Raw genomic sequence first — 25,914 nt, forward strand, 5'->3', positions numbered from 1 at the left:
CTTTCATGGTTTACAAATGCACGACAGTAAGAGAGGGTGGTTAAACAACTGCATATTGGGATGTGCACTGTACCTATCACCATAAAGACTGTCATAATATACAGTCAACAACTAAATTATTCATATGCTTACCAAGTTTTGTAATTCTTAAAATACGAGAAGAATTGATTTATGTTTCTTGAGAAAGCTTACATGTTTATATAAATATTCAAGCCCTAATTCAACCAATCCACCATTCATTCTTGAGTTACGAAAAACACATTAAACACAAAAAAAACTACAAAAAATTACAAGAGGTATGAATAATTCAGTTGTTAAGTGTAACTAGTAACATTGATATTCAACCCTTTACCTACTTTGAAGAACTAATGAAATTAATAATGGACTGCCACAATCCACTTTTGTCACACGTACAATTTACCTCAAAACAATGTGGTAGTCCAGGGGGGTGCTTCACAAAGACTAAGATCAACTTAACTATCGCAAGACCATTCATGCTTCTGGTTGCTCTCACCATTCCTGGTATTGGTCTCTCAGGGGACGTGCAAATCATGGTTACAAATCTACATTTTTTGATAGTATCATTCTTGAGAAGAAAAAAATATCTTCAGAAGAACTTAAATTAAATCAAAATCTTATTCTTCAAAGACGAACTGTCCCCAAAAATTTCAATTTTCTAGATTCCTGACCACGATTTGCACTTCCCTTGAGAGACCAATGGTGAGAGCAACCAGTGGCATGAACGGCCGGACTGCCATAGTTTGAGTCTAACTTAGGTCAATTTTTGGTCCTTATGAAACACCCCCAGGATTTTAATCCATAGCACATAAAGAGTTAAATGTAACTGGTCGTAACCTTCACCTGCATATATTATACTGTAGCAAAGTTAGATTGGTAGATTGTGGACTACCCATCTCAGAACTAAAAGCTCATCTCAAAACTAAAAGCTCATCTTAAAAGAGAGAAATTACAATGTGATATGATACTAACCTCTGGTTTCTGAAGCAGCTGATGGTGGAGTCTGTGAAGGAGCTTCCGGTGTATTCGAGGGTGGCTGAGACGGTTGAGGAGTCATTGACCCACCTGATATAATGAAAACAAATGAAGCGCAGACAAAGTCTTCTTTTAAACGAGGTATATCCATTAACTTTTGAAGGAATTATTAACTTTTGCTAATAAATATGAACTTTTCTTCAGGTGTTTTTTTTAAATTATGTAAATTCCCCTTTTCTTCCGCTTATCTCAATCACTGAGATGCGTTGATTAACAAATACATCAATGCCGACATCCACAAGAAGGATAAGAAGCGCAATGACTTTCTGTGCCTAGCCTGCAAGCTTAAATATTACCAATACCTTCGTTCAAGTCTACAAATATTGCCAGGTTAGTTAAATGCAATCCCTCCCTTTCATCCAAATGTCATTTAGAATTGAGGCTAAGCCACAGAAAATAGGCACGTAACAGCATCATTTTCCTTGCAAGTGAAACAGATGAACCTACGTTATAGTAGAAATTGAGAGAGTCAATAAAAGGAGGGCAGTTCGCAACTTTGATGACGGCTGGACTCACCGTGAACACTAGCTGGCGACAGAGAAGAGCGTGATATATGGCTTGCAGGTGATCCTACGGGTGAAGGCGAAGGTCTGAGGGCCGTGACGGAAGGGTGCACGTGAGGCGAGTGTACCGAATGCACCGAGGTGGCTGGGGAGAGGGGTGGAGCGGTCGACGTGGATGAACCCCCGCTGCCGCTGTGGTTGTTGGAGCTGCTACTTGCGGCGTTAGAGGCGGAGTGGCTGCTGGAGTTGTTGCCAGACGCTGAGCCGGTTGTTGTCCCTGCTGCTGCTGCCGCCGCTGCCGCCGCCGATGACTGGCTGTTGAAGTCACATCCTGTAGGAAGATCATCTAATGATCCTGATAGGTCCTGGGGTGAGGGGAGAATAGCAATGCAGAATGGTTGAGTGTATAGCAGATCAAGGTAAAAAACGGTAATTTACACACCTACGATGATATTCCAAAGATATTACCATCAATGCCAGACAAAGCATATTCAGACACATCTTAATTAACCCCCCTCCCAAATCCCTTGCCATACCAAAGAAAAAAAAAATCAAGAGAATATCACTAAGTGAAGCACTGTCTAGTCCAAGATAATTGAATAAAACAATGGGTGTCCACTTTAAAAATAAGCAAGTCAGTTTGTTAGGCAAGTATTTCAATGTTATCTAAAAAAATCTGTAAAGGACAGAAAGACACGATAATTCAGAAAAAAATTGGTTAAAAAATGTACATTAGCCAAGTTATAAGAAAGACTGAAAATAAAGTTAAACTTGTAGTCATCCCAACAGTGAGTTAAAGAAATACATAGAATAAAGCTTCCATGAATAAGGTCTTTGGCAAGCTTTTGCAAGTTTGTTCACATTTTGCTAATCCAAATATTTTAGAACAATTTAGAATTAGTCAATTAAAATTTCACTCAAAATGTAATTCCATTAGCAGAACTCAGGATTATCGACTCGTTAAGTATTTTGGAAATGTACAAGATTGGGTATGCAGAACTGTGGCTCTGATAACTAGTATACTCAAGCTCAAGAATCAGGTTTGTGAATATTCATTCAAGCAAATTCCTGATATACTCTCTATTATTCATATGATCTAGATTCAAGAGAACTTTATGAGTTCTGAAACCCTCACAAGGAACACATTAGATTAACCCAAAAATATCCCACTCCATCTCAGTCAGCAGATATACACCTACCCTACTTGGAATAGATGGCTCTTATACCAGCGTTCCGACTAACAGGGTTTAACGTATAGCTATTGTACGGTTTTTTCCTAGTCTGAACGTCATATAAAGTAAATTTTGGACAGCGGAACGCAGGTCTGTGCATCATTTCAAACAAAAACTCAATAAAGAATCAGGGTCCAGTTCTAGTCCAAACGTTATATCGTTGTTTCGTACAATAACTGGGAAGGGCTTATCACAAGCACACGCTGTCGACCGGTCAGCTGGCATGTCAAATGACCCCTCTTCAAAACCAGTTTGTCTACACAACGTTTCTTCATACAATATTGTTATCTAGTCTGTATGCCCCTTATCCAGTCTGTATGCCTCTTCCAGTAATTGTTGATTCATTGCAGATGTTAATTTATAAATGAGCGTTTTGTATAAATTTACTGCAGTCTGAACAGGCCATAAGAAACTGTGGGAATCCTTCCAATGAGTTTCCAATAGTCCCTAAGAGATAATACTTGGAAAATTGATATGTTCCTGCTCAGCGATATGATTCATCTTTCAAAATCTCTGGATAACGTTTAATTACTCTTTCTGAGACCAGTATTCTCAAAGAAGGCATGATCGCTAGATCTTGAGAGAAAGGGAGGGAGGAGGTTGTCACATTTGTAAACACTTCTTTTGGAACTCCTCTTCCATTGAGCAAATGTATTCAATATAACCAGGGTAGAGGTATTTATATTCTACAGTTTTAAAACAATATCAGAACATAAAGGCACCAATTATAATGCTCAAACTATTTAAACTCTGATATTAGAGTGAATATGGACCGAAAAGTGATATGCAATATATACAGGTACATATGTCTATTATGATCCATATTATTATCATCATCATCATCATTATTATCATTATCATTATTTTAGTATTAAAAGAAGATACAAAACTAGATAGATAGGGTCAGTCAATTCTAAAAATGAACATTTTTTACCATAAAGCCTCCTCTAAACATGTCGCCGTAAAGTGCCTATAAAGAATGTTAGGTAGCAAAATAAAATGACGTTAGAAATCATGCATTCCATATTTTGTATTAACACAGGCTGTTAATCCCTGTAAGTTTCTGTCTTACAAACTACATCGATATGTTCTCCACATTGCTACAGAGTTGCCAGTGATAGCATTGAATTTATTTTAAAATGAAAAAGGTTCACCTCATTAATTTCTAAAATCAAATTTGATTTACATAATTCTGATTTTAATAACAATTCTATATTGATTATTATTATTACTATTATCATTGTCATCTTAATCATCATCATCATCCCTTTATTATCATTATTATTACATCCATTCATATAGCACAGCTACTTTACAAGTGAACTCTACTATGCTTGATACGAATGATCACATTATTATCCCGGTTGTAGCTGAGCTGCTAAAGCTCAGCTCAGTACTTTCTTCTAACCAGTTACCCATTTACTTCACCTGGGAAGAGAGTAGCACATATAATGATGATCCACACCACTGATTTTCATTCCTATTGAAATAAATTCTGTCAATGAAATTGCATAAAACATGCTTCCTTTCAGCCTTCCGAACAGTTGTACTGTACTTGAAGTAATAGGAATCTTCAAATGTTACACAAAACATTGTGAAGAACTATTATGAATCATTCCAAGAAAAGATCTGCGAAAGTTTTTCTTAAATTTCATTTCATTTGAAAAAATAAGGATAATATGTGTAAGTAACTTTAAGCAGGGAAGGGTTAGGTAAAGAAAAAAATATTATGAATAATATAATTTGTGTCTGGATTTCTAACTAGGCTTAGCAATCTACGCTACTGTAATTGGAGATTGAAATGGATAGAAATGTATAGGAAAAAGGTAGATACGATACATGGAAACACTTGTTTCCTTATTTCACAAATGCATATCTTTTATAGAGCAAATAAGTTACATTAGCAAAACTGGATAGGGAAAAATAAGAAATTTGTCAAAAGAAAATACTTGAATTGAAGTGAGAGATATATCATTAAATGTACTTTCTAAAATTCTTTACTTTTTTATATACTTAGGGGTAAATTGAAGAACTTAATGAAAATAAGGAGAAAAAATAGTATTCTTTGAAGTTGAAGGAGATTAGCTTATACATTGCATCACTTTCCTACTGACTACACAAACTTCAGTCGACTGTAGTCCCTACTACACAAAGTAATGAGAGAGAGAGAGAGAGAGAAAGAGCCTCCAGGTTCAATTATAGAACTGCTAGCACCACCATCGTTTTGTATGCTTGTGAAGGCTTCGCGTATGACTAGGCTGGATGGCCAATTTGACAATTAATGATTAACTTTTCTCTTGTCAAACCTCTACACCGAGTTTGATTGTTTACGTGGAGATAAAATACAAAGTTCAGTCATAAGTATTTTGACAGTGTATTTACACTTGTAAAATAAATCGACCATTTTGATCTTGGAGTTTTTATCGAGAGAAACAGGCAGTAAATTGGCAATGTCTCTCCTAGAGGTCTTTGGGTTCTGAATAAAAAACACACAGCCTTGTTATCATTCAGGCTCCATACCATTATGCATCAGTGGATTCACAGAGCCTAACCCTTGTGCACAGCTAGAGCAGTACAATGCTACAGGCTAGGGCATTGCAAGCAGCCAGCCAAGCACACAGCTAGCTAGCTATACAGCACAGAGCGGACGACTATACATTTAGCACGTACTACACTCACTTCGTACAGCAGACACACACAACACACACACTCTCTTTCTGCCTTGAAACGCAGGCAGTATTATTTAGCCAAGTGTGCATGTGTGCACAGGCAGTGCATGTAGAATGAGTAATGGCTTATTTATGAGGCCACAACTCATTTGCATGCAAAAGTAGTTCCAGTCTGAAGGGGCCCCATAGGAGAATACAGGCGCTAGGTGCTGTGTGTGCATGCTACACTCTTGGCAAATAACACACGGAGGAAATATACATGCACGATCGAAGCAGAGAATATCCCTACACTGCACATACAATTCCTCAAACTGAAAAACGAAGGGAGACGGACAATAAAAAATAAAAAATCATTCTAGTACCATATGCAGTGCATACATGATTCGAAGAGAGATTATCATTGAGTATCACAACAATGAAACATCAACCAAAAGTTGATGAAAGAGAGAAAACTTTCCTGATGAATTGCATGTGATCCCTTTGACCTCTCGTGCTTCCCCATGCATGACACACTTCCAGGAGGTCAGAAATAGCATGGATCAAATGGCAACAAAGAGGGAAAGCAACCTTTCTCTCTACCCTATCCCTCGCAAATTAACTAAGCACATAGCAGAAAATGGAAACTTGCAACATTCAAATCATTTTGGGCCATTTAACTCTGCAAGCGCAACCAACCAACTACGTTTCTCTTCCCCCCAAACTTTGTCTCCCACGCACAGTCAATATCGGTTTTCTGAGGTGATCCCTAATGTCATTTTCCACCATGCAGAGTCCATGCAGTGGAGTTCCTTCAGGGATTTCTCCTGAAAAAAAGTTTGGCACCTCCAACGAAACTGACTTGTGGGTGGCATCCAAATTATCATGAGTATTGTTGATAATGATCTTTAGGCAGGATATGGGGAAATTTATGAATGAAAATCCATAGTTTTCTCCTTGGTGATCAAATTATGTCCTCTGGTAAAATGTGCAAAATTTAACACTTCACTTGGCAAGCATTAGATAACAATCAAATTATGATCCGATTAATACTTTCCAGAAAAGAACATTTCTACCAAAGCCATGTGGTATCAAGCTCTGGCCATATTGATGATTAACTTTTTAATTAGCTAAAATTTTGCATTTATTCCAGACCACTTCAGGGACCATCTCAACATTACACGTCTACTTTAGGCTATCAAATGAGTTCCTGAAGGTTCTATTTTGAAAACTTTGGGTAGAGATCATGAAGGGTTCCAATGTTTTTCTTTTGTTTATGGAAAAGTGTCCAAAATGGATTGAATAGATGGGATAGGGGTATATATTCTTCTGCAAAGGAATATGACTGTGTAGGAACTAGTACACGTACATGTATATAACAACATGTAGCACACACTCTGTTGTACACTGCAGTATTGTGAACAATGGAGAAGAGTGTGTACAAACTACATGCTGCCTTGCTTTAGCCACTCCTTACTGTGCATTGGGTCTGGTCTGTATCAAAGCATTATCACTAGTACAACTTGCAATGATGGTTGTAGTTCTATTATTTTAAATTCTTTGAATATCCTTTCTATTTGTAACATGTGTGTCTACATGCTCATGAAGAATTCTTGTTTCTATGCGTAGGGAAGGAAGGGGAAGGTTTCAGCTTGAACGTGAAGCATGTAAGGTTTGGTGGGGGTCCAATTTTTAAAATTTTGTTTTTGGTCACAGGTTTACACCTTATCCACGGCAAATGTTCTTTGTTTTATACATGTTGTGCAACGTAAATAGTTTTAAAAGAATAATTTCTCCATGTGCAGTTACATAATATTGACTATCATGTAAGACATAAATGATAACAGAGGATAGTTGCCACAAACAGATTCCAAAACTTCATAGGCCTACATTTTCACAATCATGTTTTCTCTTTGGACATGGCTGTATAGTACATGAAGCGTTCTAAATTTTAAGAGATGCAAATGTACAATATAATCATCATCTGGTAAAAGCGGACTAACGACCGACACAGAGAGGCTAATGACTGCCAATTTGGTGATTTACTTGTAATGAGAAGCCAATCAAATATATGAGTATGACTTCCTCCGCTTTCTATATTTCTTTCTGCCGTAGTGATTACCGGCTCTAAGCTCTTCAGGGGACTTGCACATGGTAGCAGTTGTAAGCTGAAGCATACACATGCAATCTTCGGCGGTTTAGTAAATTTTGTTTTTAATATATCATTTTAAGATGAACTTGACTTGACTCGATGTTCACATTCGAGTGTAATTTATTTGAATGAAGGTTTTCTGATGATGTTCTTTGTGCCTTTTTTTAATGCTAAACTATCATCCACAGTGAGATTAATTAGAGCTTGTCAGCTGCCTACGTAATCATTGTAAGAGAAGATGATGAAGGGAAAAAGAAAAGAAAGAATCGACCACTATCAAAACAGAAAGCAAGCAAGATCCGGCCTCACTTCTGAGCTGCCGCTTTGAAAAGACACTTTGATTGTGTGGGCTGGCTGGCTGGCTGGCTGGTGCAGCAGTAAGACCATGGGTATGAATGAATGGAGGAGCCATCACAATATTAAGTACACAGAGATTTACCTTCCTGCTGCCTAGTGCCTACCTGCCTGCCTGCCTGCCTCCATGTAGAGAGGCTTTTGTTATGACATGTGACCACATGGCTCAAATGACAGGTCAATGGCCTTGGTCATGTGACCGTGGGGATTACTGAGCTAATAATAGGTGACCTTAAATGAAAGTGCAAACATTGATAGCTGGCTGACAAAGCCGACTTAGGAATGCAGCAGTGTACATGCCTCCATGTGGCCTTTTGTACCACGGAGTAATTAAGTGGGGTGTCTTTTTACTGGCTGGAAATAAATCAATACAACTGCCAAGGACAGGCCACGCTTCATTCAGAAAATGAAATGAACTTGATAAAAATAACTCAATGAAGACTGACAAGGTTGAACACAAGGACAATGTTTTGAGGTACTGTCCTACAATATGAGACTGGAAAAGGCAATGTCAGGTGATTTGCAAGTAACATCTACATGTACATGTAAATCTATGCAGGAATGACTGAATGTCAATACTTTAATTTTAATTATTACTTTTTTTAAATGAAATGGTGACAGTGCCTCACAATTCCACCTTGCTTTTTCTATATCAAAGTGTTTTTTCCTTCACATTAAGTTTGACATTTAAATAACTGTTTTGATTGGACTGTTACAATAGCCTTGTCTGGATCATAAATTAGCATCCTATACCTATATGCATGAAGGTGTGTATTGTACTCCTCTAAAAATTTAGAATACGATTACTGATGGGAAATTGTTGCTTATTTCAATGTTTCATGTCACGTACATATTAGACAAATATACTTGCATTTATTTCCTGATCAAATCTTCCAAAAGAACATTTTTTTTTGCCACTATAATTCACACTTTTTGTCCTTATCTCTCCATAAGTTGTAAAAAAAATTGTGTTCAGGGCCAGTCATATAAAGAGTTATGATTGATCCGAATTATTCCAGAGTGCTCTAATAAATCGCGAGTTTGTCATCTTCTATCTCCTATGTATGTACATTACATGTAGTTGGGAGTGATATCTATCAAAAATAAGTTGTGATCAATCGCAAATATTTACAAGACGGAACCCTGAACACAATTTGTTTTACTTTTAGAACATTCTTCACTGCCTCATTCTGCATGTACCGGTAGACCTTACGTACAGTACATGTAAGTGCATGTATTTTCATAATGCAAACTACAGCCTTTTCACACACAGCTAAAATTCTATAAACATGATTGGTATAAACGTGTTTGAAACGTGTTTAAACTAATCACGAGCCTTTCACACACAGAAATTTCGTTGCGATCGTTCATAGTTTCGTGATTAACTACTGCTCGTAAAATGCGCAGTAGTGCCATTGCGCATTGAAGGTCATGTCATATCAATCAAAGCGCACGCTCCATCCAGTTTAAACACGTTTAAACACGAATTTCCTTTCACACACAAAATGTCAAGCTCTCTAGATACGAACTTCGTATCTGCAGCCTGCTTTTAGGGGCGTATGGATCGCGACTTCGTATCTATCCCAACATCGTATAAACGATGTTCACACTGGGAAATTTTGTCTATAAACATGTTTAAAACTGTTGAGTGATTCTAATCATCTCTAGATACGATGAATTTTAGCTGTGTGTGAATAATAATAATAATAATAACTTTTACTTATATAGCGCTTTTCATAAAACATTTATATCAAAGCGCTTTACAATATTGATACAATTAAAACCTTAACAGAGTAATGACAAGAAAACAAATGAATGAAAGTGAAATTATGAAACATAAGATAACAAGGTAAGATAACAATATAAGAATTAGGTAACAATTTAAGAACTGGGTAACAATTTAAGAGCTAGGTAGAATATGCCTTTTCCATTAGGTAGGTTTTTAATTTTGATCTAAACAAAGTAATATCAGAGATGGAACGAATGGAGGCTGGGAGAGAATTCCACAGACGTGGAGCAGAGCATGAAAAGGACTGCTAGGCTGCTAGATGCATAACAATCATGTACATGTAGTCACGTCCTTCATGTACAGTAGGCCTACATAGTTTTCTTTTCTGCATTTAAATATGTTTTTGCATCACAGCTTACACTGTAATTGTTTGGGGGTTGTTTTGTTGTTGTTTTGTTGTTGTTGTTGTTTTTTTTTTTGGGGGGGGGAGTAATTAGGCATTTAGAGCGATTTTGTGATTTTGTGATTTTGTGATTTGGAACTAAATTTCTTTTTACATTCAATTGCTGTTACAATTTTTCACAAATACTGCAGGGTCGCTTTCTGCATAAGAATTGAAATATGCACTTGTGCAAGTATCAAGTGAAAAGGAAGGCAGATATCGTTTAGAACTAATTTTTCATATTTATGTAAGGACTACATGTAGCTTTATAAGGAAGTACATATCAATGGCAAGTGTTGTGTGCGTACCATTCTTTCCCAAGCATACATGTAGGCTACAGGCATGTGTACACGCAGGCCTATACATACATGTTTGCAATTAAGATCATACATTTTCAGAAATGCAATCAATTTCTTCTTAAAGAAGCATTATTGCTATTCTTTGGATAATCTCAGGCCTGGGTAATCTACACTGAAACAATAGTTGTATGAAATGTACAGGTGTGTGTGGGTTTTTTTTCCCAAAGAAGGATTTCAGACCCCCAAAAAGGTTTCTTTCAACTCCTCATGAAAACATCCAAGCACATTGCAGTAAATTACAATGATTAGGCATGGGCTCCATAACAACTTTTCTTTTTATGATTCTCCACAGAAATCAATATAAAGGCAATCTGTGAAAATTTTAAGGTCCATGCTCACCAGACCCTCCATAGTTTCCGGCCTGGCATGTGTGCTCATGTAAGGTCTCGTCCACGATGCACACATTTTGCAATCGTTATTACTTGGCATTTGTTGATTTTTGTTTCCTCTGCAAGGGCAATCCTCGCAAGCATTTGCTTTTCTACTGGACCTTTCAATATTCCCTACTGTATTTTGTACTGTTGTTTGCATGTTTTTTTATATCTTGCAATGTCAAACAGGTCCATAATAAACTCAGATAAAATTTGCTATATTGAAGACAGAACAGACCCACATGTAGAAATCAGTGTATCAGATGAGGAAAAATAAGTAAAATAAATAAATAAAAGACACTTTTAGAAAAGGTAAACTCTACGCGTATTGTTTTTTTTTAAAGTACAGTTCACAAGAGATTGGGGGTGATAGTAGCTCTCCCAACAGGACTTCACTAATAAATGGATGAATGCACTGCAGTTAGTTAAACTGAGAATGGAAATTCTAGAATTCATTCGTTGGTGAGAATTGGTAAATGCATGTGTTTTGCTTTGTTCATACCTCACCTCAGAAGTCAGAACAAAATAAAGCTTCATGTAAATAGAATGTAGAATGTTCATTGACAGCAAGCAAGCAATGTAAAACACAAAGATGCTGTGGTTGACTTAAAAGCTCAAGTATACAATGTATGTACATGTACATGTACATGTACACACACAATAACAATCAATATCAAGGGCAGAGAGAGGGAGTGCTTTGTCTGCCAAGGCTTGCATGGTATCAATGCACACAAAATGGTTTACAAGGTCAATTACATCTCAATATGTGGCACACTCTTGAGAAGAGAAGACATTGTATCCATCTCCCGAGAGAGAAGGCAAAGTAACCTTCATTCATGACAATACAAAGGGTCTTCCATTTCAACGAGCCAAGGTGTCTCGTTGAAAGAGGGGAGGTAGATGCAACAAGAGAGAAAATCAATTTCAAGACACAAAACATGCACCAGGGGTCATTAAAACCATTTGAGCATGGCAGATTGACTCAGCAGGTGTCCTATAAATAGCACAGCAAGAAAACAGGGGCTTCCCCTAGCCAGGTGACTCATACCCCATCAAGTGTGCCACATATGTAAATGAGATTTTGATTCAATGACATTATCTATCATGTGATCAAGTGGATTGACGTCACAGGAGCATGTCTTCCAGCCCGATTGACATAGGATATTACGGAGACACATTGGCTCTGGGGATTGACTTAGCAATAAGAAGCAGGCAGAGAAGGTCAATGACATGACTCAAGTAGCATGGATTTCCAGGCCGGTTGATCATATCATGAGTGGGCGGAATGTAAACATTGATTATCTTGCTAGCCCTGCCTGCCACTGCCAGTAAGGGCTCTCACACTATCACTGGCTGATTAATTAATAGGCCATGGCATCGCTATTTAATGACCACCTGTCAGTTTCATTCAACTTTTCCATTCAACCCCGTTTCGTGGAAAGCAAGCCACGTGTGACTGAGAAGCACTTGCAATATTGACAAATATTGAAAACTGATGAGTAGTATGTAGTATGAATCACTATTTGCAAAGTTACTGTAGATGTACAGGTGGAAATGTCCAGTTAAAATCTGTACAGCTACTACAAATGCTGGGGAGGAAGTATGATATTATAGATTCTCACATTCAAACATGTACTCTCTTTTCTTATGATGTAATTCTTAACAACTAATTTTCCAAATGATTTTCCAAATGATTCAGCAAAACTGCCTGGTCTTTGAAGCAGTTGTTATTAAAAGTCCTGGAATACGATTCTTTTTTTTAATTCCAGGAGTGCTTGAGATTTATGGACATTACTCATGGAGCACCCATACGTACAGTCACTGCTTATTGGCAAGTGAACAGTGAGTGCAGTGAGTATACATTTCTAAGTGCATGGACATATATGTACAAGTGTATGTACCCCATTTTACGAGAGGGGGTGGAAGTGACAATTATCATATGCTGTAAGAGTTAATTATCATGCATAAATTTAGAGTGCATACATGTACATACATGTACATGCCATCTCAAATCTCACACATACTGGACATCGCCCATTAGACTGTCTATCACTTTAATTCTTGCTCGAAGTGATAGCACTCTCTATAGTTGATTAATACATGATTTTGCTCCTAAGCCCCCCCCCCCCCCCTCCCCAATCTGTTATGTAAAAATACAGATGAATTCATGTGCAAGTTTTCCTATTCTTGACAATCTCGTAAAAGTATTTTCCCTGCCAAAGAAAAAAAGAGTAGGGTGAAAAAAATTTGAATTTTCTTCAGCTAATTTTCATAATTTAACAATCAACATTATAATTCTCGTTAAAAAAAAAAGGAATGCATCATCTTTTATATTTAAAGTGACTGCACAAGAAATCAAAATTGTGATCTGCAACTTACTGGTAGGCTTGGTGGTCTGTTAATTGCCCCATCTTGTGATGCTGCCTTATTGGACGATGATGAAGATGAAGATGATGAATTCTGTGACGAGGCAGCTTGTTGGTTGCTACTACTACTTCTACTACTCGGGAAGTTCCGCGGTTGCTGTTGTGGCTGAGAAGAAGGGGGTTGTTGTTGGTTTTGGTTTTGTTGAGGTTGTGAGGTTTGGTGCTGCTGCTGTTGTTGTCGTTGCTCCTGCTGCTGCTGCTGTTGTTGTTGTTGTCGTTGCTCCTGCTGCTGCTGCTGTTGTTGTTGCTGCTGTTGCACAGGTGGTGTTGGTTGGGTCTCCACAGGACCGGACTGTGAAAGTGGTGGCTGACTGGGTTGGTTACTTGGTTGTGACTGAGACACAGAGTGTGGCGACGGTTGTTGTGGTTGTGGTTGCTGTGGATGGGTAGAGTGAACCATGTTTTGCTGCTGCGGCTAATAGAACAAAATGGAAGTAAAATGTCAACAAAGACATTAGATATACATGTACATCTTTTAGAAATGTAGCAAACAACTTCTTGCACATCTCTAATTGATCAAAATATTATTCATATAAATGACTGACTGAAGCACAGTAACCAACTGTATGAGTGATGTTTGACAATGTATCGTGCTACTGCATCTCTTGGCGAAACACAAGTATCAGCAACTGTTAACAACCTTTTTGTGCATATTTTCTTCAGCATCAAATATGATGGAAGCCATCTCAAATCTCAAATGTACCACTACAACAGTACAACACACAAAGATTTGTTAAGACAGTCCTGTATGCTGTAGAGGCTGTAAATGTATACATTTCACAAATCACTTTCCAAGACCATATTACTAAATTCAAAGTTAATGCATTTTTGTGGTGCAGTGTACATGTACCATCATTACCATGAAAAGCATTGCATGCAGGAATTTAAAAAAACTACACAATCACAAAATCAAGTGTACATTGTATTTAAAGTTAATGCACAAATTTGATTTTTCTGGTCGGAAATGAATTCAGGACTGCAGATCAAGTCTCATGATCAATTTTTTTTTAAAGAAGACGTAACTCTTCAATAAAACATGCCGTCAAACACGGATAGATTCTGATAGAAATTGAGAGTACAACTAAAAGCTTACACAAGATGAAAATCATGAAACTTAAGAATTTATACAAAATACCATTAAATTAAAAATATCCTACAAAAAAGAAGAGAAAAGAAAATGCCTTGCATAAATATTAAAACCAGGCATTATAGAATGCTCAGACAGTCAATAGGAAATACATTAATGTATTTGTCTCTTGTAATATTTAACAACCATAACAAACTACAGTGTATATTTTACAATCTATTTTTTATAATTACATAATGTGTAAGCCATTTCATACCCGGTAGAGGACATTTTAATCAAGGGGATTAATACATACATGTACACTCTCTATCCCTTCAAAACCACATTTAAAATGTTTAAATAAAATCTCAGTTATTAGATGGCAAATCACATCTGGCAAGGTCAAACCTTAAACAATTTCAATCCACACAAAACATTTAACCAGACATTTCTTTAACGCAAACTTAAAGGTGAAGTTCAACCTGATCTAAAGATGATTTCAATAGAAGTAAAAAATTTAGAGGAACAGGTCACTGACAGTTAAAGAAAATCCAATAAAAATAAGGAAGTTCTGAATTTCTACAGTTTTAATCAATCAAACACAAAATGACAAATTTGTGATCAAGGAACTCCCCTTCTTTTTGATCTGGAACACAAAAAATGTTCTCTTTTCTCAAAAGAAATAACAATCGCACCTACAGGGGTGTATGTTTATACATAATCCCTTTATGAAAATGATTCCTTCATCAGGAAATCTGTGGAATTTTCTGTACAGGGCATTTTGAAGAGGACCGTGCAAGATTGCATGGCCAATTTGTGTTTGATTATAATATATCTTCAAATTTGTTTAACTTTCCTATTTTCTATCGAAATTTGCTCAAACTTTCACCTTTCTGTTGCTTCCATTCTTCCTGATTTTATTAAAACCAACTAAATGTCAGGGTGAACTTTCCTTTTAAGCCAAGGTTATCAGAATGTTGCTTCTTGTCCTACGCAATTACCAGAAATACACTCTGTTCAGACAACCATTATTCATTATACAATGTAGTAACTTTTTTTTTAGTGTGAACGTCGCATAACAAAATTTCATACAGCAAAATGGATGTTTGAGCATCACTTCAAATGTACTCTTGACAACGTTTCATACGATTCGGTAGGGCTATAATTTGTGAGTGAACACTGGTTTTCGGCCAGCTGTATCCTACTGCTACGGTCACAAAGGTTCGTACGAACAATAATTTCGTTAGAATCTCTGTTTTTCCATTGTCTGAAAATCGTTCGTAATGGCATCTGTGACCGAGGCTTAAGCCAACACTAAACATTTCCGATTTCTCCAATAATAGTTCATAATTTGTCCATGTGTGTACGTCCCTTTCGCTATACGATGTTCCCTTATACAAGTTTCGCACCAATTTCTAAGTGTGAACAGGCTATCAATCACTATATCATTATCATCATCCCCCAAATTACCTGTTGGTTCCACATTTGTGATTGTGGTCCTTGGTGTGGCATGGGTAGGGAGGGTGGTCCCCCAGCACTGTTGCTGCCACCGCTACCATCTCCCTGAGGCGTGTAGCCTGAAGGAGAACCGTAGTTGGTGCCTTGCGACTGGCTTGTTGGACCATAGTGAGGGGACATCTTTAGGGACACAAATTGAATATTGAACAATTGACACTACTAGTAAAAAGTTGAATATTTTCAAATGTACAATCTACCGGTAAAATAATTTATTTTCTTGCTATTCAGTTCTATAAGATATATATAGACGGAAGAAAGAAGGACCCAAAAAAAGAGGGAAGTGGCCTTTTACCAACAATATTATTTTATGAGGTCCTCGACATGATTTACATTTTACAGACCTGCCTTCAGTGTGTGTGTGTAAGACCGACTATTCGTAAATGAATGCTACTGTTGAATTTTTTGGTACTGATTTTTTTCTCCTAGCTTTTTATCTGCACAGAATAGAGAATTTTCAATGTTACATAAGGTCAACCTATCAAGTGTTCTGACATGACAGCATATCTAGCGGCCATGTTGTTGAGAAAGCAATGCATAGAGCAAGTAAAGAGATGGGGGGACAAAAACATAGCTGCGCCTGAGCAACAAAGTCCCCTAACAACGAATCATTCCACTACAATATTTGGAATCCAGTCTGTATATTACTTGTTGCTATATCAAACAAGCCTTGGGTAAGCTTCCACGTTGTCAAGAACAACCTTTGTTTTTGAAAAGCAGCATAAAGCGTGACTACGTTAGCAAATAGGTCTATTAGGCAAGTGCCGCAAGTCCAAGCTATTTTGTCCCAGACAAGTACATTACTGACCACATCAAAGATTTTAAGATTCTGATTTTATATCGTGCAACCCTACTAACAGATTGTCTGTGTGCTCACTCACACAGAGGATGTTGGACAAACGCACTATGATTTTAGTCATTTCAGTTTGCCAGTTGCTAGGAATTTCTAGACAACTGAGAGGACTTGCTCTTCATTTTAATACACATGCATCACAATATCAATCTGGTTGCTATGTCAGGCCAGTTGTCCAGATGTCTTCAGCTATCTATGCACACTCAATAACGAATGTCATGCAATAAGCAGGGCTCCACACTAACTTTGTTGGAAGTGGACCCTATGTAATAGTTTTAAAAATTTGGAGCTTCGGACTTAGATTTTGAGCGTCCATGCATCCCAGGCGCACCTTGGTGTCCAGCCCTGCAATTAGATTCCATTTGTTATGATAATTGAAGTATCTATTCTGAAAGTAAGCATGTAAGAATGTTTGAATTGCCATCCTTTGGCAATTACACTTTTCTTTCAAATCAAATCATTAACAAAATATTTTTCTCAAACTACAAAGTGTGCCATAGTAGTACTGTCTTTGATATGGAACGGTTTTCTCACTTCCTCAGTACAAAGTCTGCAGAGTGACAAACCAAGCAGTAATTCATTGTGGAAAATCAAATTTTGTTTGCCCTGAAAAGCAACATCATTTACCATAATCAGTCTTACATTTGTTCACACATCTTCATAAAAAATTACACTTCATGAAGAAGAAAACAAGGACTCGATCCTCATTTGTATATATAATAAATTCAAAATGATACAAAGTTATTACACTTGATTTTGGCAGCTTTGGAAAACAAAAAAGAAAATGTGGTACTTACATGTAAATGTGGGCCAAAAACCAACTAACTAGCCGAGCCTCTCCCCCCCCCCCCCCCTTTTCTCCCTTGCAAAAAAACAACAACAAAAAAACCTGGAGCATTATATCAGACATAAGAAATAATCATCAAAATACACTGTATATCTAAGGCCTAAAAAAAAGATGTTGTATTGCCCTTTAGGTGTCAGAACCTGGGTCAGTCGGTCAGATTTTTTTAAATTTTTAAACTCCCCCTCAAAACAGCGACCGTCGCCCAAAAAACTCAAAACTGGGACCGTCGCCCAAATCTCGCTGGTTTCTATCTGGTGCAGTGCATGGAGTTTACCAGAGATGCCAACCCTATAGGATGGTTGTCAGTAACATTTACCTCATTTTGCCGTAACAAATGGGGGTCTTTCCGGAACGCAAGACAACACAGCATATTTTCGTGCAAAAACGGACGCAAGCCAATACAACATCCTTTTTTTACACCTAATGACAGAGAAGGCTCAGCTCTGGTACAGATAAAAAGTGAATTTGTGAGCTACAATGTATCTCATTGTTTGTGCATTGTCAGTTAATTTGGAAGAATATCATCTAGAATCAGTAGATTGTAACCTGAAATGTGTTGCTTTCAAATCCCCTCATATTCAAATTATGATGAGAAATACCTGGAAAGCTTGGTCCAAACTGTCCTGCTACATTTGTGTGTAGTCCCATATATGATCCATTTTTGTTTGCAATGCATGTGATTTCAATGAAACTGAGTAAACTTTGTTTTTCATTTTGATCATTCCAAAACCTCACACCTTCTCAATTGTTTCCTGATAGTTATCATAGTTTCATTGACAATGTAATTGCATTACTAGGTCCCCTTTACATAAAATTTGCCACTGATGGTAACTTTGCCATCAGTATTAACTTCCATGGCAACATCACTCAACAGTAAATCAAATCAATGTTTCTGTGTTAGTTACCATTGATGGTGAAGTTAACATCCATGGTAAGTTTTAGCAACAAGGCCCTGTACTTTACTTTACTTTATCTACCATGTACAAGTATGCACGTGGGGAAAAATTGGATCTAAAAAGTGCATTACAAGTGTTACAAAAGAGAAGATCAAAATGAAGGAAGCGAGTATACAAAATTATAACTCATTGAAAATTCTTTGCATCCTGATTCCTGTCTAATACCCCTTTCATAGTATTTCTATCAGGAGTCACACCAATGAAAATACAGATAGAATTTACCTATGTAAAACAAATATGAAATGACCGCTTTCCTGCATGTGCCATTCATACTGCCTGTGAAATTCACTCGAGGTGGCGAGCCCCGGCCAGAAGTAAAGAAATATTGAGCAATCGCTTGTTACATGTAGCTGCTGTCACGCGCTTTGATTTGGATTTGCGGAAATCCATTGTACTTGCATTAAGTTTTTTAGTGATCAATTTTTGAATATTGTTTTGTTCACCTTTTGGTCTAATAAATATATAATTTTCAATAAATATATTATCATAATTTGGATGTTTTACAAAGCTTATTAATAATGTAAAATACAAATAAAACAAATCAATAAAAGCCCTCGCCCATCTACATGAAGCTAGCAGCATGTTCACGCAAATGTGCATGCATATGTATCAACAAAACGTTAACAAACACAGCTAGCTGGGTTCCGAAAAAGCGTGCATACACTAGCTTTAGCCAGAACAAGATAACACCCTTTGACTATTTTGATCAGCGTTTTTTCCTGTTTTTCTCCTGGCCGTTTCATTTGAGTCACACCGACAGAGAGAGAATTTCATCGCCTATTTCATTTATTTTATCAGCCTTTTCTCCTCTGTACCATTCATAGTGGCCGTTTCCATTGGATGTGTCCAATGAAAATCAGGCCGCTATGAAAGGGGTATAGTTTCAAGCAATCATATTTTACATCACTTCCGAGGAACTAAATTGTCAAAATATACTTCTCTGCATCAGCCATTATCTGGCCCTAGAAAAGGGAATATGAAAATTGTAGGGAAGGCCAGTACATGAAGTTGATTCATGAAATAGCCGATAACAAAAACAGGGGTTTTGAGGAAAAGTATTGGCAAACATAAATATCCCCTCCTTAGAACCAATCCTTCACAAACATTTCATCATTTACTAATGATGCTCGGAAGTAGTCATCCCTTGGCATTGTGAAAGAAACTGTTCGCTGATATCAATAAAAGCGTACTAAACTTTATCCTACATTCGAAACCCAACTACTGTAAGTAGAGTAGGGTTCACCACCTTATATGAAGCATCAAGTGTCTACCTCTTCTATCCCGTAAACAAATTGTATTTCTGCAACTACTGTAAATGATTGAACAAAGTAGTTTCATTAAATCAACTTGTTCGTTCATTTTCATTATATCCATTTATTTTGCACCAGAAATTGGTCAAAAGGGATACATATTTCTCATGTTTTTTACTGACAGGTAGTGACAACACTTGGAGTGTAACCCATTTTTTTTGTTATTAGACATTGCTAATACATTCTTCCATACGAGAATAAAATAATGAGAACCTTAAAAGCTCATCAATCATATTTCATCTTTAATAGAACCTCAACTTTCTCTTGTACAAGATATACACAATAGTTTAATTACAATGATTTGAAAAGAAATATTTCCTGTAAAACCAGAAACTTTTGTGAAGAGAAGCGGTGGCCTTCCTTGCCGCATTTGACATTTGCGAATTGCCATGCATCCCCCACAAAATAATCTATATATCGACAGCATGAGAAAGAAACCATCAGATACAATTTTGTACAAAAATATAATATACCGGTATCACAAAGTATACCTGCCAGCTTTCGCGCTGGTAAACAAAGCATTATTTTCATGAAGTAGTAAGCAATTGAGGTACAGAATTTGACTTTCATGATTCTGGACTCCTCATGAAATTCAAAAAATAAACAAAGTAATCATTTCAGCTTTTTTACTGATAAATTCCTGATTTTTAAAGTCGATTTCTTTTTTTCAAAATAATGAATTTGTCAAATTGTTTTCTTTTTTCAAACATGTACACCTGTATGTTCATTTCACGATCGCAATTGCTATTGTGATCATAGATTTGCAATCATGAACGTCCAACGTGACCATCGAGACATGTTTGAGAAGGTTTAGAAGACAACAATTGACTCAAACCTAATGTTTTATTACATGAAACTTCAAAGCTACAGAGATGCCCATCAGACTATAATTTCTCATTCTCACCTGTTGGGGAAACTGGCCACTGCCGGCACTAACGGCACCACCAGCTCCACCTCCAGCGCTTCCGCCACCGGCGCCACTGCCTGGTGCACCGCTGTACGTCCTATTGCCAGCATACATAGGGTTGGGGAACATCTGAGGTGACATGCCAGAGTACTGGCGTCCTCCATATTGACTCGGATAGGGTCCAGGAGGGCCACCAGGGTAGGGCCTCTTCTGCATAGGGCTCTGACCATCGGGCATCATTCCCATCTGCCACAAAAATTGCAGAATGGAGAGGGGTTTAGTTTTGGAAAGCTCAGGGGGGAGGTGGGGATTTTAAAAATATAAGCAATTCATCAAAAAAGAAATTCTTACTTCCTAAATCCTATTGAAGGGAAGAAAAAGAAGATAATGTGAACAATATGAAGATAGAAATTATGAACAAAAGACCACAAAAAAATTATTACCCGGTAGTGCAATATAAAACATTCCCATTGCAATGAGAAATAACTTACATGTATAAATAAGTACTCCAAGTGAGTTATCAAATATACATGCAAGAAACAAAACAAAAATCCATGTAAGCCTAAGGAAGAGTAAAAAATCATTGCTGGGGGGGGGGGGATATAAAACTATGAGATGTCTGCTGTTACAAATCATTTCAATTATTGTTGAAACATTGCCAGAAGCGGTAGTATATTCGTCTAGATAGTACATAGTAGAAACTTTGCACAACAAACAAAGACAACTATATGCACACACTGGAGGAAAAAAATGAAATTGAAATATGTTTGAACCTTCATGACCCCTCTCCAAACCCCCACATGAAGAATCAGTCAAAGAACATTCACATTCATCATACCATGTATCAACTATCAAACAATAAAATTAAGGAATGCATGCGCTTGGCTCCCAGCAGGTGGGTGGGAGGTGGCACTGTTCAGCTGTTATTGTGATCTCCATAAAATATTGGCTGGCCTTCAAAGAAACACCATCACTCTCTCAATTCAGGGGAATCCCCTTCCCAGCCAAGTGAAAGAAGGAAAAAAAAAAGGAGGGGAGACTAGTAATGTTTTGCTTGTAATTGGATAGTACCTCCAACCACAAGCATTGTTAAGTCCATTCATAAGAAATCTCATTGTTGACATAGGTTGTTCAGTGTATAGTGTATACAATAGTTGTGGGATTATCTGCACTTGTATTCTTCTTTTACCTTTCTTGGAAGTAGGCACTAGAGGTGGGAGGGGACATGATGGAGGATCAAATAAACTTTCAATTTTCATATAAACTAAAAATAATATCCGATACGGTCATCTCTCACTATTTTACCCTGTATGTGTACCCGTAGGTATTAACAGAATCTTCTACATGTATGAGAAATCTTTCAGTGCAACCAGGCATGAAATAAATTTGAATCGAAGCAGAAAATGAAACAATTCAATACAAAATTGAGAATTGTCAAGGTAGCAGAAAGATCATCATCACTACATGAATTGCAATTTTAATATTTCCTTTTCACAAGGCTGAACTCTTTCTCTTTCTGTTCTTTTGAATTTTATCATCCTTCTTTTCTCCAAGAATATATTCTGTCAATTCTGTCCTTGCAGTATTTCATCCTAAACAAATCTGCTCTTTTCTTTGAACTTTATTTCACAAATTAAATCTCTTTTGATATAACTGGGTTAGAACAGGGAAATTTGAAATTGAAGGATGTTTATTAGCATTTAATAGCAATCTCAATGCTGGGACCCTTTTTTTCCTCTTCTCATTTTGAAAATAGGCGTATCTCATAATACTGTATTACTGTATGCCCTATTGCCCTCTCTCTAATCTCTACTCAGTGTATTTTTACATTCTCATACTTAACATTTTCGTAGATAAAGTCAGACTCATTATGAATTCACAAAATTTAATAGTATATCCATAGACTACACTCACTACAGAGATAGTTGCTTCTTTCTCAAAAGTTGACCATTAGTATTTTTTCTTAATAAAGCTTAACTTTTCAAAAGATTCAGAAAAAAAGAATTGAATTATCTTCCTTTGCACATTGCGCAATGAGTATAACCACACGTGTGTTTTAAATGGAATATGTTTTTGTTTATGCATAAAAACACATTCCATTTGCTGTTTGAAAATGATAAGTCTGGATAACCAGTCTCCACTCTGTAGATGTACTCATAGCACAACGTACAAAATAACTCTTCAACCTGTCCCTACAAAAAAAAAACTGTAACAGTTTGCCACCTCCTCTTTTCATTAGATAAGATTGGATCACATAATTTTACACCATTGCATATATTGCATACAGCTAATACTTTACTTAGGCTAGTCTTACTGCTTCAAACAGTAAACATACAATATTGATAATGTCATATAAACATGGTTACTATTACTATTCAACAACAAAAATCAAAGATAAGTTTTAAGCACCACTGCACAGTGAACACTTTCCAAAGAGCTGCCCTGCCTGCCCTCGACCCTAGCCTGAACAAACCAAAGCGAGAATGTGATGTACCTGACTACGTTGATACGGGCCCATCGGATGTTGCATATGGCCTCGATTGGGCCACTGTGATTGATAAGGACCTCCTTGTCCCATCATCCCCATGGAACCATCAGGTCCTTTTCCTGCATTTACATCACCCTGTCCTGCAAAATTCCCAGAAAAATTATGACTCGGGTGCTTTTGTCCTTGTAAAAGTTGTGAAAGAGTTGGAGCTGTGCTCGAGATTCGGTCTCCCGGACCGTACGCTCGCGGATTGTGTGAGCCGGCATAACCACCCGCACTGCCCGGGCCCATCGGCGAGACCATTCCACTTCGATTAGACATATTCGGGTATCCTGGTCTGGAGCTCATATTCCCATCAAACTGATTGTATGTGTTTGTGTGTGCCATGGCTTGGTTGGGGGCTCCAGCACCAGAGTTTGCATTTCCTGTCACACCAGGTCCGCCATGTTGGTTCATTCCATAACCTCCATTGTTTCTATTTCCAAAATATCCACCACCATAACCATCTTGACCAAAAGACGCTTGTTTATTACCACTACTATTCTCCATGTATTGAGGTAAAGCACCGCTTGAAAACGGATCAACGTTTGGACTGGGCCCGTTGTACGAGCCTGCGTTGGGGCGACCCGCTTGCGGAAGCACGCCGTCTGACTGGCCTGTTGAGTTGCAGTTTGGCGTCTTTGTCACATTACCATCCTTCGACATATTCATCGATTGCTGACCATGAGAATCCATAGAATTATTAATTCTTACTCCTCCTTGCCCATCAGCTATAGGACCCGGTACTCCTCCGTGTCCTCCGCCGCTGCTGGGGTCATGAGGTTGCGTTCCCTTCCCGGTTGTGTTGAATTCAGAAGGCCTGTCTGCATTTTCCATTGTGTCGTCTCTCGCTTGTTGGACACGGCCCAGTGCTGTAATTTCTTCATCACAATTGACATTTGCAGCAACCTCTGTTGCCATGCTGTTCTACGGAACACAAAGCTTGAATGTGCGTTCCATTGGGCGCCAACCCCAATGTTCCATTACTAACAAGAAAACATAGATATCAGTTTGTGCGCTTCTTCGATCCGCACACGTGTTTTGTAAGTGCGATTTAGAGAATAACATAGAAAACTTAGTCTACCATCGGGAAGTCCTTATCACGCGCATATATTCCCTTATTTATTGTAGGAGCCTATGGAACTGTATTAGGTGAATTTGCAAAAATTTTGTAACGAAAATTCATGCGCCGAGGGGTATAAATTTCATTGAAAATGATGTGTTTCTCATTTGTTCTACCCCCCTTTTCATTCTTGATAAATAATCAAATTCACATAAAGTCACACAGGTGACAATGGGTGCGTAAGATCGGACTGTTCTCCAATTATTTGAGAACTAATTCCTTTTGCCTCGCTAGGACACTGCATTCCACGGCGGTAGACAGTCCCAGGCATTCTTTTCATCCTGCTTTAGCGGAGCTATTCCGTGCACTCCCTCTGGAAATTACAAAAGTGCATTGCATTGACAAGACAGGGTGTAATTGCTATTTATCTTATAATCAAAGTAAAGCTAACCAATTATTCAATGTAACCTATGGATATCATTTCACATAATTAACAATTTCTTCTTAAAATCAAAGTTTTGGGAAAGTGAGCGGAGGCCTGTGGAGGGAGTGAGTGCGCTGCCCTCAGCTATCGGATTACCAGCGAGTAATTGAACACTGACGTCAGCAAGGCCGCATTTCTATTCGGTCTTTTGTTTGTAGTCGCTGTGCCCCAGTAGTACCGTGTTTCACAGATGAATTATTTGCGATTTTCTTTTTTTCATTTATCCCGCCGTTTCCTCGGGCCGACCTCTGAAGCAATCTCATGCTCTCAAATCTCGATAACCACCAATGGGATGAGAGGACTATTACTCCAAGTTTTACGGGAAAATGCTCCGCGCATGAACATAGCGAATTCAGCAAGGTTAATTAAACTACGCTGTCGTGGCAGGATGTTGCTATTTTTACTATTTAGGAGTCATAGCCATGGAAATATACGAGTAAAAAGCAACAAAATACTGAGCTCATTGATAACACGCACGGTGTACCAGTAGAAAATACACCATTAGTATGCAAATATCCTATATTTTTACAGCTCTGAAACTATGTTAAATACCATAATTGGACCCGAATTGAAGTAACCACAAAAATATTATTATTTCAGTTCGAAAATGAAAGGAAACCAATGATAACTATAGTGAATGAAAACTTCCTCTATTTATTCAGATATTCGTGAAAAAATATACAAACAAAATTCGAACAAGAGCGAGACCAAAAAACATATCACTGAATACTAATCATAGTGTAATAAATATTTAGGCCTATTTTTAAGAGTTGATGGATCAATTTAAAAAACCTTCCCCTCCCCTCTATATGTATATACATTTTTAAAAAAATAAACAGTGTGTGAATTATAACCAATTTAAAATTTAATAAAACGTTGCTTTGTGTCCATCGAGACATCTCGGGAATTCATTTGAAGGGGGAAAGGGAACCTTGCTGCGTTCAAAGTTATAAACTCTGTGTTTTCTACCATAAGCTGATTTATCACCAAAATTATAGTTGTCTCCGTTTCAAATTCTTCTATGAAAAATTGTATCATTAGATTTTATCATCACCCCAAATTTGTGATTATTCCGTCTTCCTATATTCTTATTTATAAAAATGCTCGATCTGAAAAATTA

General features: G+C 37.5%; 1 protein-coding gene across 5 annotated transcripts in view; it reads right to left on the minus strand.

Moving 5' to 3' along the window:
* Positions 1-24,389, minus strand: part of LOC580818 (AT-rich interactive domain-containing protein 1A) — a 46,522-nt gene extending 22,133 nt beyond the window's left edge. For 2 of the 5 annotated variants that reach the window (XM_011682101.2, XM_011682100.2), the window contains exons 1-7: positions 23,215-24,389; positions 20,718-20,966; positions 15,803-15,970; positions 13,220-13,681; positions 3,723-3,758; positions 1,570-1,921; positions 991-1,083 (exon numbers count right to left, since the gene is read on the minus strand). In XM_011682101.2, coding sequence (XP_011680403.2) covers positions 991-1,083; positions 1,570-1,921; positions 3,723-3,758; positions 13,220-13,681; positions 15,803-15,970; positions 20,718-20,966; positions 23,215-24,168 — 2,314 coding nt within the window. In that variant the 5' untranslated portion in view covers positions 24,169-24,389. The remainder of the gene's footprint in view (positions 1-990; positions 1,084-1,569; positions 1,922-3,722; positions 3,759-13,219; positions 13,682-15,802; positions 15,971-20,717; positions 20,967-23,214) is intronic. The other 3 variants (XM_011682104.2, XM_011682102.2, XM_011682103.2) reach the window with 3 other exon arrangements.
* Between the last annotated feature and the right edge of the window lie 1,525 nt (positions 24,390-25,914).

Source organism: Strongylocentrotus purpuratus, unplaced genomic scaffold, assembly GCF_000002235.5.
Source record: "Strongylocentrotus purpuratus isolate Spur 01 unplaced genomic scaffold, Spur_5.0 spur5_scaffold_21, whole genome shotgun sequence".
Taxonomy (NCBI): Eukaryota; Metazoa; Echinodermata; class Echinoidea; order Camarodonta; family Strongylocentrotidae; genus Strongylocentrotus; species Strongylocentrotus purpuratus.